The 14,475-nt window shown below is 52.3% G+C and overlaps 1 protein-coding gene across 1 annotated transcript; it reads right to left on the minus strand.

Annotated features, from left to right (window-relative positions):
- Window positions 1–6,754: 6,754 nt before the first annotated feature.
- On the minus strand, window positions 6,755–13,972 carry PLEKHF1 (pleckstrin homology and FYVE domain containing 1). The gene is made up of 2 exons (XM_066557420.1): window positions 13,931–13,972; window positions 6,755–9,014 (listed from the first exon to the last, which is right to left on the minus strand). Exon 2 carries the CDS (start codon window positions 9,000–9,002, stop codon window positions 8,181–8,183), a length of 822 nt encoding a protein of 273 aa, XP_066413517.1. The 5' UTR covers window positions 9,003–9,014; window positions 13,931–13,972; the 3' UTR covers window positions 6,755–8,180.
- Window positions 13,973–14,475: the final 503 nt, after the last annotated feature.

The following is a 14,475-nucleotide window of genomic DNA, read 5'->3' on the forward strand; positions in this document are numbered from 1 at the left end:
AAAGCAGGGGATAGGGCAAAATGGTCCAGAAAATAGCAGATTGAAGCAGAATCCTTGCTGAAGTATCAGCAGGAATCAGCTGCCTGCTCTGTGCCTGTCTGTGAGCCACAGTTCCTGCAGCAGACTTTGACCAAACTGCAGTTTATTAATGGCTTCTGCAGGAACAAAGTCAGTAATAAAAGGCTAACTAGGGTGCTGGTGAGGAAGGCTCCTGGATCTGATTTTGCTGGCTTCCATAAAAGGGGCTGGCATGCTTTTTCCCAGCCATTCTCTCCAGGAATCTGTGTATAAAAACATTTGTTCCACAACCACAGCGAACAGCCTGGCAGCCGCCTGCATGCTTGAGGCTTTCTGCTGTCTGAAGTTTAATTCTGCAGGAGCCTGTGCTGATGCTGAGTCTAATCCTAATTTCAGACTTCCATGTCCTCAACCCGGCCCCGTGGGACTGGGGCTGCTGGCAATGGCAGCAGCACATCCCTGGAGAGTACGGGGTGAGGATCAGCCTTCACACCGTGCCAATAATGATAAGTGCCAGTGAGGATAATAAGGAGCACTCTTGTAGTGCTTTGCATCTTCCAAGTGCTCTGCTCTTGCTAACTAATTGAGCTGCCTTGTGACAAAGGTGTGTGTTTGTGTTGTGCCTCAAGTATCTGTGCTGTATTGTTATGCAATAGACCGAAATTGGATGGTGTCTGCAGATAGCACTCAGGAAATCAATTAACCAACTACTGGCTGCTCACACCCCATCAACAGAGCCAGCTTCAGAGCTGCCCCACGTCCTGTCCTCTGGTTAGTCTTGGCTTGTCTTTGGGAACCTCGGATATTCATGGAAAGCTGCACGTGCCAAGTGTTTGACGACGTGGTTGCAGTGTTTTGCAGCAGCTCCATTTCCAGCCACACCATCTCCCGACCTGCCCAGACGATGCAGTCCCAGTGCTCCTGAGTTAAACCCAGGCACTGCTGAGCTTAGCTCAAGAGCCCAGCTCTGTGCTGCAGCTGCTGTGTTCTAAGAACAGGATTGTCCTGGTGTGGAGTGTCACAAAGGAAAACAAGGTCACGCTGTGCTGTGCTGCCATGGGGAGGAAGAGAGGGGATGCTCTGCTTTATCTGCAAGATTTCAAAACCTTACTGGGCAGCAAAGGCACCTTCCACAGCACCCCAGTGCCTGCCAGGAGGTGCAGACATTGCCACGAGCCTGCAGTCAGCAGAATCCTGCTGTTGGTAAGTGCCATCAGAAGGGTAACCCTGACCACACAGTACTGACCTGATTTCTCTCAGGAAGGGGCTTGAGGTCAGTGGACAGATTTCTGACAGTGCTCAGCAGTGAGTCAGAAGGCAACAAGAAAGGTAGGACAGATGGGAAAGGAAACCAAGAAGTAAGTGTAGTTAGGTCACTGAACAAACGCAGGTAGCTGCCATATCTTGGATAGTCTGTGCAGCCTGCTTGGAATGCTGGTGTTTGTCCTTTGGGAGCCACAGAGGGCATGGCAGGGCTGGGAGGGATACAGAGAAGGATAACTCTGTATGGGAGGGCACCTGTGTAAAGAGATGGGCTGGTTTAAACTGTTCCACCTGGAAAAGGCACTAATGGGGGGAGATTTTGTCACAGCTGTGACTGACACAGCTGAACTGGAGAACAATACTGTGCTGTAGCAGGCAGGGTGCACCCCCTGAACTGGCAGAGGTGAGGGAAGTGCTTGTTCACACAGTGGGACAGGGAATTGTGGAGCTCATTGGCACAGGATGCTCCAAGTGCCAAAACAAAAATGTGTTCAGCAAGTGATTAGGCAGATTGAGAGTGAGGACTGGTCACACCAGCCAGTGCCTCCACAAGTTTCTCAGCAGGCTGACAGGAGACTAAAGCAGCAGAAGTATTGCTCTGTAGGTGCCTCTTCAATGCTGTTCCTCATGATTTTTGGGATAGGTGAACTCTGGCTCTGGGTTAGTCAGACTGCTCTGATGTTCTCCCAATTCCTGCAGTGCTGTGCCAACACACGTGCTGCTGTGAGTAAAACACAACGTAGGGACTGCCAAAGCAATCACACTCTGAAAAAAGTGTGCCATTTTCTGTGTTGTACAAAAGGGGTTTCCTGTGCTAGGGAAGACCTGCCCATTTGCCTTTGTGTCTTTTATTCTGCTCAGGAGTGGAGCCTTCCTCTCTCACTGCTTTCCCATGTACAAACAAGTGATTAAGCAGAGGACCTGACCTCTCCAGGTCCATCAGTTGCAATCAGTTACTTCGTGACCTCAAAATTGCAACATCAACCTGAAATTAAATCAAATGCCTTTATTAATTGCACTATAGAGGAAATGTCTTCAAGCTACCAGAACCAACCAGGGGAATTTTAAAGAGGGAAATCTTTATTCACACCCTTTCAAAGTGGAAGTTATATTAAGATATGATCATGCTATTGCTTTGTTTTGCAGAATCTCTGTTTATATATATATATATATATAATTTCTATTTCTATATATTAAACAAGCTCCTTCTCTTCCCCTGTCTTGCTGTCACTACTAAACGTACAGCCAGGAACTCTCCAGCTCACAGAGGTGTCTGTTGTGCAGGGCTGGTACAGCTGGGAGGGAGGCCCTGCTTGCTGCAGCCTTGTTCCAGTGTAGCTGGATGAGCTGGCCCCAGGAAAATCCAGCCTCCAGAGGCAAATTCTGGTGGGGAGGATGAGCAGGAGAAAGTTCCAGTGCTCTGAGTGGGAGGCAGAGCTGGCCAGGAGGTGCTGAGCCCCTAGAGAGCTGTTAAAGCCACATCTGTTCTGGAGCAGCCTGTCACAGTCTGTGTCCAGGGTGCTTGGCAATGCCAGCTTCCAGCACAGGACTCTGACCCCACTTCCCAAGGGGAGCAGCATTTCTGCCCAGATGGTTCTCCTGAAGGGTCAGGGTGCTGAAATGGGGGGAAGCTCTGTGGAGCTCTGACTTGTAAGGTCTCAACCAACAAACACATCCTTTTGGATCCCTGCTGTGCCACAGCCATGGCTGGGCTTTGGCTGTTGGGTGTCCCTGAGGAGAGGGAGGCTGCAGCTGGTGGGAGGGGTGCTTGCTTGCTGCTGCTCCAGAGGGCTGTCCTCGGGCTCCAGGCTGTGCTGAAAGAGCTGCTCCTGCTCCAGGGCTACACCAGCTGCATTCCAGGTCCTGTTTTTCTGGAGCTAACACCTCTCCAAATGTGGTTTTACAGGGAGCAGCAGCAGGACTGTTAAGTCCTGAAGCAGCCAAGTGTGACAGTCTCCATTTGTCACTGTCCCCAGCTGAACAGCTCTCTGCCAGTGGATTCTGCAGAGCCTCTCATCATTAGAGCGGTTTCCTTGCACACAGATGGCTGCAGTGTGACATCCCCAGTGCCTGTGGGACCAGCACAGCCAGAGGGGCTTGCTCAGCCTGCAGGGGCTGTGTCTGCCTCCAGCCTGGCGCTGTGAGTGAACAAATGCAGCCTCACACGCTGCAGGATGGATGTGCTGACACCAGGCACCTCTGCTGAGGTCTGGGGAGAGGCAATGCCCTGTCTGAGCCCCAGCAGGAAGCTGTGCTGCAGAGGGACCCTTGCAGCAGGGTCAGTGCACAGCAGCACTGCTGCCTCTGCTCCCCTGCACACAGCTGTGCTTGGCAGTGTGTCAGGAGAGCAGCTGGATGCTGCCCAGCCAGAGGAGCCAGCCCTGCAGTGCTGGCAGCTCCCAGGAGCTGGGCAGGGCAGGCTGCTGGCACTGGGGAGCAGGGCTGCTCCCAGGCTGTGCATGTGAGACACTTCTGGACTGTGAACAGCACCTGCCTCTCAGGAGCTGCTCAAACAGGAACCAGGTGTGCTCAAGGACATTTTGGGCAGGATCTAGAGATTCAGGTCAGTTTGTCTGGAACTTGCTGCTGAGCACTCATCAAGTCAGAGGCTCTGACACAAGCCAGGAAGCTGTGACCTGGGTGCTGGTGGCTGTGGGTTGTGGGTTGGTTCTGACTCTCACCCTGCTATTGGAGCTGTTTGAGCCATCTGAGGATGCCTGTGAGGGGCACTCCTGAAAGCACTCAGGAAATCCTTTCTATATTAAGCCACTAAGGCTCTCATTTTACTTTATGTAATACCTCTTCCTTTAAAAAAACATGTGAATTTTTTTTCTTGTTGCTGTTAGAGGGGAAGAGACCTGCCTGGCCTTGAGTTAATGCTTTTTCCTTCTCAAATCCATTTTTTTCCATAGGCTGTCACCAAAACACATTGTGTTTATGATTTTAAAAGAGGAGAGGTTGGCCTTGCTGCCTGGGGCAGCCTGGGCAGCAGGATCACAGGGAGCAGGGTGGCTGCCAGCAGCAGATGCTCTGCCCCAGGTGTGTGCAACAGAAGGTGCTGCACGATGGAGCTTTGCTGAAGTAAAACCCTTTCTCTAGCTGCCCTTCTCCTGTTTCTCTCCCCTCCCTACAGGAACAGACTGGGAGGTTGTGTAGCTCACCCTGGGCAGTGAACCTCAAGGTTTACAGAAAACCTGCTCCTTGCTTCTTTGCATTTCTGGCCCTCACTGGAAGTGAAGTCAAATGCCAGCTTTGGTGTTTCTGGGAGTTCACCAGCACTTCACAGCACCTCCTCTCCTGCACCTGCAGCACAGGACCCGAGCAGTGGCTGTTTGGAGGTTTTATGAAGCAGGTCACAGGCAGGAGGCTCCTCCCAAACACCTGCATGGCACTGGGGTTGTTGTGCCTGTGAGAGGTACCATAAAGCAGAGCTGGCTGGGTACTGCCCTGCAGTGCTGTACCCCTGGTGTGCAGCCTGTGCTCCTGTCCTGGGGCCCTGGACACCATCTCCAGCACACAGGCCTTGGGCAAGGGTTTCGTGCAGCTGTTTTGTGTCCACCATAGATGGGACAGCAGTGCAACATCTCCTTCCTGCCAGCACCATCCTAAAGGTCCATGGCCTGCAGCAGAAAGGGTGAGAAACAGAAGCCTGTGCTTTTCATTGGAGACACCACTTTACAGCTCAGGAGCAGCTGGGACCGTGTGTCCTCCTCAGTTCCTCCTCCTAATCAAAAACCCAGGCAGAGTGAGGAACATGAGAAACTGCCTTGCAGCAGCAGTGAGTTGGAAGAGGCTGTGAGCTGTGGCAGAGCCAGAAATCCAGCTTGGATAGAAACTGAGCGTTTGAGTAACTGGGAGCAAGGCTTGGAGCAGCTGGCTCACTTCTCCCTCCTGAGTGCTCGTGAATGCTGAGTCAGCGTGTGCTGGGAGCTGGGGTGTGCCTGAGCTGTGCCTTGGGACAGCAGAACACACAGCTTTCCTGGAACCTTTCTGATCCTTTCAGTTTATTTGCAGAGCAAAGCTCCCCATTACCTTCTCTTAAGCTTTCATGACTGGCTGCTGCACCAGTGCCATCCTCTTCCTCCCCTTGTAACCAACTCTGGAGAGCAGAAGAGCATGGTATGCAATGGGGACACCCTCACCCAGCTGTGCCCTTTGGGCTGTGGCACCTTCAGGCAGGGGTTAAACAAGGAACCTCTTGTGGCACATGACCCTACAGCTGATGTCTGGGAGCCCTTCAGGAGGAGCCTGTGACCCCACAAACCCTCCAGCCTGCAGATGTTCCCCAAGGTGAGCACTGCTGCTCTTCCTGACCACGTGGGGCTGCAAACTGGAATGGATCTCTGCTAAGGGCTTTATTTAGCTAAAATAGAGAGAGCACAAGCTGTCAGGAAATGCCCTATTAATGCACTGGAGATAGAATCAGGCTGGAAAACTCCAGGCTGGACTGTAACAGCACACAGCCTGTGATTTAAAATCCATGTGTTCTGCAGGCCAGAAGCCAGGAGCCCCAGGCTCTAATCCCAGTGCTGAGTTCCACAACAGAACTTCAGGAAGTGGGGGAGAGGCTTTGTTTAAATTTGCCCATGTTTTCCTGGCCAGGATCCTTTTACCATAGACATTAAAAGTTTAAGAATTGCTTGGTTTCTTGGGGCTTGCAGTTGGTGGAAGATGTGTCCATTTCCCCAGAAGCCATCAGCAGCATGCACCAGAAAAAGGGGCTGGGTTGTTTTTGGTGGTTTGTTCTGATTTTTTTTCCCCTGCTGCGATTAAGAAAAGCTTTTGCTCACCAAGAAGGCATTCTTTAGAGGAGTGCCTGTCCCTCATTAGAGCATAAAAGCAGTTCATAGGTCTTTTGGGGCTGGCAGTAGTAAGACCTTGGAACACACTAAGCAAGCTGATCTCTAACTGAACTAAGGATTAGGTTTCAAACTGCACTACATTTCTGATTGGATGCAGACTCAGCAGCTGGGCTATTTTTGGCTTGTGAACCACTCTAATGGCTGTTTATTTTTAAGGTCATTTTCTGTTTGCATAGCATGTACACCCTTCTGGTGGGTGGGAGGCATTGTAAAAACAATCACTGCTGTGCAGAGTTAGGAACTAAGTCTGGAGAGGGATGGAAAAAACAGAACTCAGTGTACTTACTGCTTTAAAGCCCAAAAACATCTGCTTAGGTCATAAGGTTTGCTGGCCCACTCTGAGCTGTGTCCCCACCGGAAAAAGACTGTTCCAGTTAATACAGACTACTGCAGGGATTGCAGGAGACTTGGGGAAAGCCTGTCAGACAACAACAGGGTATAAACAGAAAGGAAGCATCAGATTTGATACCCTTACCTTCAAGGAGTAAATAGAAACCAGAGCAGTCTCCTCACAGCTAAGGAGTGTGCTGGGCTGGCCAGGCCTGGATCCCAGCTCTTGTTAAGACCCTTGTTCAATAATAACATCCTTTATTGTCCTCTTTTCCTGGCTCCTTCCCGTTGGCAGTATCTTTATTCACACACAGTCAAGTGATACAAATTCACTGGAACAGTAGCAGTTTATAACAGAGAGTAAGATTATCTTGAACTGAAATTTAAAAAAAACACATGGCCACCACCTGTCAAGCAATGCTCTGCTTGTGACAGGTCATGGTAAGGAAACATTTGACAACATTGACAGCCATGTTGCTTTTCCAGACCACAAAATACACAATTCAAAAATATACTAAAAGTAATAATGGAGTTTGTAGAAATGCCTGCTGCAAAACAATTGCTGTTGTCTGATTTCCTCTATATTTACTCCCTTGCTATATTATGATAGAATACTTGAATAAACACAGTTTATTTCTAACTGAATTTGAACTTTAAAGTTGATCTCAAACTGTAAAGTCTTTGGCTCCCATCCTTGAAGTACATAAAGGACTTTAACTTTGGACTTGTGAGACTGATAAGGCAGGAGGTGAGCCCACAAGTGAGAATCTGATGCCTTGGGCAGCAGCCCAGGAGGGAAGGGGAAGTTGAAGTGCTGTACTTCACAGGATCTTAATTTGGGGCTTTTCCCTGGATTTTTACAGACTTTTAACAAGTCTTCCCTGGGCTCTCCTTTTACCTGATAGGCTTGAGATTTCAAGTTTCTAGTAATCTGGTATAACTGCCTGTGTTTGAGATCTGGGCTCTGCACTCAGTTGAGTGAACTGCAGTTCCTCTCTCCCTCCATATTTCACTGCTCAGGGTCATTTTCCTGTCCCTTTCCCCTCCCCTCCCTCCTCCTGGCCCGGTACCACTGGCATGGCCTCTTTCCATGTGAGAGAGCTGGATGCTCCATGCTTTGCTGAGGCTCACACTGAGCCCCACACAAGCTCCCTGCATTCCAAGTACCATTCTCTGAGTGCTTCCAACCTTGAGAAGACAGGGAATCCAGTGCTGGCTGTACTGTGCAGGGATGAGCAGCTATTCCCTCGGGCTGGCATGCTTGCAGTGAGAATCTCAGAATGCTCATGGAAAGGGACATCCAGAGTAGCCCTTGCTGTGACAGAGGAACACACAGTGAGCAGGCCAATGTGTTCAACTCTGGGATTTCATGCTCCTTTTCCTCCCAAGAGCCAATCTCAAAGCATTTCAAACAAGAGATGTTTTAGCAGAGAGGAAGAATAAGGCACTGAAGGTGAGCTCATTTGGCCAAGACTGATCCACAGGGTGCTGCCCCAGTCCTCAGTGCTCTTCACTGAGCTGTTCTCTCTGTGCTCACATCGTATGAGACGTTCTCAGAGGGGAAACCTTGTCTCAGCTCTGACAGCACACACAGGGCCAAGACCCACCTTCCCAGGCACGGCCTTCAGAGAAACCATTGAGAAGGACACGCACTGGAGACCAGAAGGTGGCTTCCCAGTGTATAAACATCACCAGCTCCCAGGGAGGTCAGCTGTGGAAAGATGACCAGGACACCTGTGAGGTATAAAACTCTGTGTCAGCTGGCCACTGCTCAGCTTTCTCATCGTCAGACTTGTCGCTGTCATCGCCGCTGGAGGGCTCGTAGCCCTGCATGGCAGAGGGGATGGGCTCCGTCTGCCTCCGATCCGCCTCTGCCTCCTTCTTCTTCTCTGCCAGCAGCTGCCTGTAGCACAGGTTGCAGACCCTCAGGGGCTTGGGGGACAGCCTGGGCATCAGGAACCTCTGCCTGGAGCAGTCGGCGCACACCACGAAGCCGCACTTGCGGCAGTGGTGCCTGCGGGTGAGCGTGGAGAACTTGGTGTGCGTGCAGCGCATGCAGATGTCCGTGGCCTTGTCTGGGATCCAGGGCGCCGCGGGCTCCCTGCAGGGCTGCCGGCCCGTCTTGCTCAGCAGGTGCTTGATGCACTCCTCCAGGTGGCTGATCCACTCCTTCCTCTCCGTCAGGGAGGCTGCAGAAACCACAAAGGACTTCTTGGAGGTTTTGATCATCCAGCGGTTCTTCATCTGCAGGGTGTCTGGCAGCGTCTCCAAAGTGACATCTTCAAGGGGGATGATGTGCTGGGAGTTGTACTTCCTTTTGTTGATGATGATGCTGCCGTAGACCAGGATGTCGTTGAAAAGGAAAAAGATGCGAGGCTTTGGCTTCTTGCGGCATTCCTTGGTTAAAATCCCTTCTCCCAGGAGCACCCTGCCCGGCAAGGCCAAGGGCTGCCCGGAAGCCCCAAAGCAGCTCTCCACAGCAGCGATGCGCTGGCTGTTGATCTCCGTGTTTGCAAGGTGGTCCATCATGTCCAGCTCCCTCTGCAGAGAGGAAAACAGAGAGGGAAGAGGTGAAACTGCAGACATCTGCACCAGGGTGGGGGTGAGTAGCCAGTGGATGCACAGGTGAGATGCTCCTGATGCAATCTGAGGCTACAGATGATCTCCTGAGCATTCCTGGCTTTAGGCTGTTACCTTTCTAAATAAAATCTTCAAACTTTCTGACCTCATTTTGCAACAGCCCAGGCTGTACTGGGACGGTTCAATTTGCAGCAGTGGAAGCCACTGAAGGCAGAGCCAGGTCTTCCTGGTTGTGCTTTTTACCAGTCTCCCTGTGTGCCCTTAGAAAAGAAAGCTGCTTGATCTGAAACTGATGTTATGCAGATCCATAGATCTGCATAAAAGGGTCTTGAGAGCAAGGCTCCTGTTTCTCACTGCACATCTGCTTTCTCAAGGATTGCTTACAGACACACACCCCCTACAGCTCCATTTTGGGCCAGAGCTGAGGCAGGAGCAAAAGAAAACTCTCGTATCACCTCTTCCATGCATGACAAAAAGGGTAAAAAAAAGAAATTTAAAAAGCCCTCATGATGTGAATAAACTCACACAAGCTAAGCCTTTCCTCTCTTATCTCAGGACTGACAGTGCTTCCAAATGTGAGACACATCATTCTGAAAACAGTCAGCTCTGCTGAAGGGGAAGTGGAATGCAGCACACTCATCTGTCCCACACCTCTGCACCCTCCTTCTCACACAGTCTGGGGTTTGACATTGTGCTGTGCTTTGTTCTAGCAGGAAACCCAGGTAAGGGTAACCCTGAAGTGAAAGCAGCTGCTGGCTCTTGGCAGGCTGCAGTAACGGAGGTGCCCCATCAGTGGATTTTCTCCTTGCCCCTTGCAGGCTGGAGGGTGCTGCCCAAGGCCAGCTGGCCATGGCAATGTGAGTCATTTCCTCCTGCACAGAGGTAGCTCAGCCATCACAAGGCACAGCACAGGGCCATGTGCTGCTACCCTGGTTGCTGCTGCTGGTTGATGGAAGCACTCATGCAGAGCTGCTCTCCACTGCTATCCCTGTGCTCCTTGCCCAGAGTCCCTGCCGCCAAGGAGGCTGGAGGGAAGAGGAGGATGACAACATGCCTGGTCCTATGTGTGTGGGACATTCTACCCTTGCTCCTCACGCCCAGTCACCCCTTTGCTGTGCTGGAAGGGAAACCACAGAGCTGCTGCACACCATGCACCTCTCAGCTGACCCATCTGGCAGATAGACTGGGCAATTCCTCTGAGTTCCCAGAATTTCCTGCTCTAGGGTAAAAAGGCACAAGGTTTAGCCATGGTCACTCAATGGAGTGACCCAGCCTGCAGGAACAGCTTTCACTGAGTGGCACTGAGTGCTCCTGAAGAGCTGCTGCCTGCCTCGGGGTCCCCCTCAAGCTGGAGGGGGGATGTGAATCCTCAGGGTCTCAAAGCCCTGGAGTGCACTGGATGGGGCTGGGCACATCCACTCATGGGTGGGCACTTCACATTCACTGAGTGCTCGGGCCAGGCTGCAGCCAGAGGGGGAATCCAGGGGCTGCCTGCAGCAGCAGGGGCTGCCAGCACTCCCCAGCAAACGTGCAAACGTGCAGCAGCTGGGCCAAGGCTCTGTGCCTTGTCATCAGAGAGGAGAGAGCCTCCATTCCCAGCGTGGCTCCATCAGCCTGAGTGCATCTGTGCAGGGAGAGGAGATGTCCTGCTGCAGTAAGCACCAGGTGTTTTTACCCTCTCCTTCTCAAATACACAAATGAGCTGAAGAGCACACAGGCAGGGCAAACTGTTGTCCACAAACTCTCTGACTAGGGTTACCCAGACTCCCACCTATCCTGGGATCCACAAATCCCTGGATGAGGAGTTTCTGTGTGAAAGAGCAAGATGAGCACACAAATAATAAAGGAAAAACTCAAATTACAGCTTGGGATCTTGGTGTGCAAAGACTGTGAATGCAATAATATACTGTCAAGAACTTTGGGCACCAGCCACACCAAATGGGATAAACCAAAGCAGTCCCACCAGTTTCCTTCCCTTGTGCTGCTGGGTTATGGAGCTCTTAGCCTACCTCTTTCATTTTATGTAGTATAGAAGCATGGCCCAACCTCTCAAGAACTTATGGTACTTGACATGACTGTTTCTAGGGATCTCTGCACACCAGATTCCAGTGGAAACTAAAATATTTTGTCAGATATAGAGACCTTGCCTGCACAGAGCCAGGAAACCCGAGCTCCTTTCCAAAGAGGAGTGTAAGCCCTGCTGTGTGAAAGCTTTAGCTGATGCACTGACCTGGTCCCTGCACAGAAAGCTCTTGGACTTACTGCATGGAGCAAAAGGAGAAGGGGCTGGACACAATCCTGTAGTGTGAAAAAACCAGAGGTGAGCTCTCATTACACATCAGACTTCTACCTGCAGGTATGTCCTTACTCCTCCACCCTCTGGTTTGCTCCCTAGTTAAAATACCACAAGTTAACCTAAAAAAGACAACTCTGTTGTGGGAAAATCTTCTCTGCTAAGACTAAAATTGTTGGCTGCTCTAGCCCAGGGTACTTCTTGAAGGAGTTTTTGTGGGATGCAAAAGCAGAATGTTTTCCTCCCATCTCTCTCCCCCCTCAGGCAGAAGTGACTGGAGAACAGCATATACACATAATAAAAAGTAAAAAAATTAAAAATTGTAGGAGTGGGACTTACAATACCTACCTTTAGGCTTGGACAACTCACTCTGTGTTATCCCTGTCCAGGTAGGGGGGCAGAAACAGCCATCTGGGGGGCTGACTCATCACATCCCACCACAAGCCAGATCCATCCTGCCCCGAGTTCCACACAGTGCTTGGCTTGACCAACCACATAAAACCCAATTTCATGTTAATACTGTGACTCACTGCAAATAATCCACAGTTTGGCTTTGGAATGCAAGCACTTTGTGAATCTGGTAAATAAAGATAGCTGCTGAGTGTTACTATGGTCTCCTTTCCTGGGAGATGAGAGCCTCTCCCTTTGGAACAAAGTGAGGGTATGAAGTCTAATCTATTTTATTCATTTTGGTAAATGTTTTTTTTTCCTGTTTGCTAAAGTTTGCTGTGTCAGGTCAGCATGGTCACAGTGCCTATTAGCAAAGGCTACATATGCCCATGTACCACATGCAGCAGCAGCAGCTTACCCAGCTGAAATTAGGGTGGCAAGATGTGTTTGTCTGACACGCTGCTTTTCACAGAAGTTTCTGTGAATATTCTGGGGTTGTTTTTTTCATCAAGATCTGCTGGGTCTGCATGTGATCAAATACTATGCAGTGAATATGACTGATGTTCAAAGGGAAAAAACCAGCTTGGCACTCCCCTCCAGAAGTAAGCATGCCACAACACTTAACAATGCGGGCTTGTTCACTTGTGATTATAAACAGCCATGTTGATGCCTGCCAGGCACAGCATTTCAGCTTCAGCTCACGGGTCAGCAAGTCTGGGGTATGTTTTTCAAGTCTGTATGTACCTAAGGCTTAGGTGTACCGATGCAGAGAGCTGTTCCACCTGATCCTTCCATTCCTGCCATCAGGCAGAACTGACAGCCCTGGTATCCACTGCATACCTCATGCATACCACACATGGGATGGTCCATGACACCCAGATCTCACTGCTGAGGGCTGCCAGCAGAAAATGCCCCGAGCCTCATCACTCTGCAGCTTCCCTGACTCCCTCTTTCTGCTTTGCTCTGAGAAATCTCTCCTGGAGTTAGGGCTGGCATAAGCTCTTGCTCACCAAGGACAGCAAGTAGGATGCAGCTGCCCGAGCAGGCATTTAGAGCAAGAAGAACAAAGTTCCTCTCCTTTTCCTGCCTGAGGGCATTTCAGCTTGCTTCTCCCTCTTTCCCGGCACGCTGTAACTGCTGGGGTAAGGAGGGCAGGCTCTGGTAAGCCCCCTCCTGCCATGCTTATGTGGAACCCAATTCAGCACATGCACATTTTGGGGCTGGCTGTCACAGGGGGCCTTTAGGAATGTGACAGTCCCGGTGGGACAGGGACTGACTGACATGCCAAGCTTCTCGCCACTGCTGCTCAGCGCAGGGCCAGAGCAAGGGGACGGCCGGGCAGGGCTTGAGGAGCTCAGGCTGATGCTACCGAACCCCGCCGTTGGCAGCCTGAGCTCAGCTGCGGCTCTTGCAAGTGCCAGCCAGGCTCAGAGGCGCCCAAGCAGCGGAGGAAGGGAAGGAAGGGAAGGAGGAAGGGGGAAAACCACGAAACTCAAGGCAGAGCCTTACCCCGTCCGTGCCCCCGTCCCTGTCCCCGCACTTATCCCGAGGCTCTCCGGCCGCAGCTCCCGCTCCCCGGACTCGGGACCAAGGACACACACGGGCTGGCTGCCGAGGGGAGCGCCAGGGAAGCGACAACTGTCCCTCGCTGTCCCTCGCAGCGCCCGGGAGCTCAGGGCCCCTCAGGGACAGCCGCAGGGCCCAAGCGGGGTCCCGCTTACAGCTCCGCAGCGGGACAGCGTCCGGGTTTGGGTACACGGGCAAAGTTGGGACTTAAGGAGTCCCTCTAAAACCCCAGCACACCCGCTCCTCTAAAATCCCAGCACGCCCCCCTTCTAGAAACCCCAACTCGCTCTCCCTTCTAAAAACCTCAGCACACCCTCCCCTCTAAAAACCCCAACACACCCGCCCCTCTGGAGCGGCGTTCGGACCGCAGGTTCCGCACACGCGTGACGGGACCCCCGGGACGGGCAAGACCCACCGCGGGACCCCGGGCCAAACCCGGCAGCCCGCACGGCCCCCTCACCCCGCCGCTCTGTCCAACGGCGGGCGGAGCGGAGCCGCCAGACCGCTCCTGTCCCCCGCTCCGGCCCGGCAGCGGAAAAGCCCTGGCTCTCCCCTCCGTCCCGCACCGAAGCCCCGGCTCTCCCCGCCGCCCCGCGCCGCCCCGAACAGAACCCCGCTCGGCCCGTACCTGCCGGCCGGCCCCGGCAGCGCTCCCGCGGGCCGCGCGGGCGGCTCCGCTCCGCTCCAGGGCCGGGCCCCGCTGCCGCTCCCCGCCCACCGCCACCGCCGCCAATGGGCACCCCGGGGCCGGGCGGGGCTGGGACTGCCCCACAGGGCGTGAGGGAGACTGCCTGTGCCCCGTGGCCGTGTGTGTGCCCCCGTGGCCGTGCGCCGCAGGGCTCTGTGTGCCCCACGGCTGTGTCCCATGGCCGTGTGTGCCTGTGGCTGCGTGTGCCCTGCTGCCATCCGGCACCCTCCTGCACACTCTCCTCTTGGCCCCACAAGCACAACTCAGTGTATTTAGTTTGCTGGCAGTTTTAAGTTTCCAGTTTCATCACCCCCTAATCACAGTATATTCCATCCAGCAGAAAGGTACACATGGATAGCATTGTATAAAGATTGTTTCAGTGATAAAGTACCCCCGGTGTTTTACAGTTAAGAAGAGGGATATAAATAGAACTACCCATTACACTATTCCAAAAGAGAAACCATACCTGCTCCCAGGCCTTGGAT

The sequence above is a fragment of the Molothrus aeneus genome, chromosome 11 (assembly GCF_037042795.1).
Source record: "Molothrus aeneus isolate 106 chromosome 11, BPBGC_Maene_1.0, whole genome shotgun sequence".
NCBI lineage: Eukaryota > Metazoa > Chordata > Aves > Passeriformes > Icteridae > Molothrus > Molothrus aeneus.

Excerpts from the sequence above, each read along its gene's own strand:
- PLEKHF1 (XM_066557420.1), bottom strand. The coding sequence starts at position 9,002 with ATGATGGACCACCTTGCAAACACGGAGATCAACAGCCAGCGCATCGCT.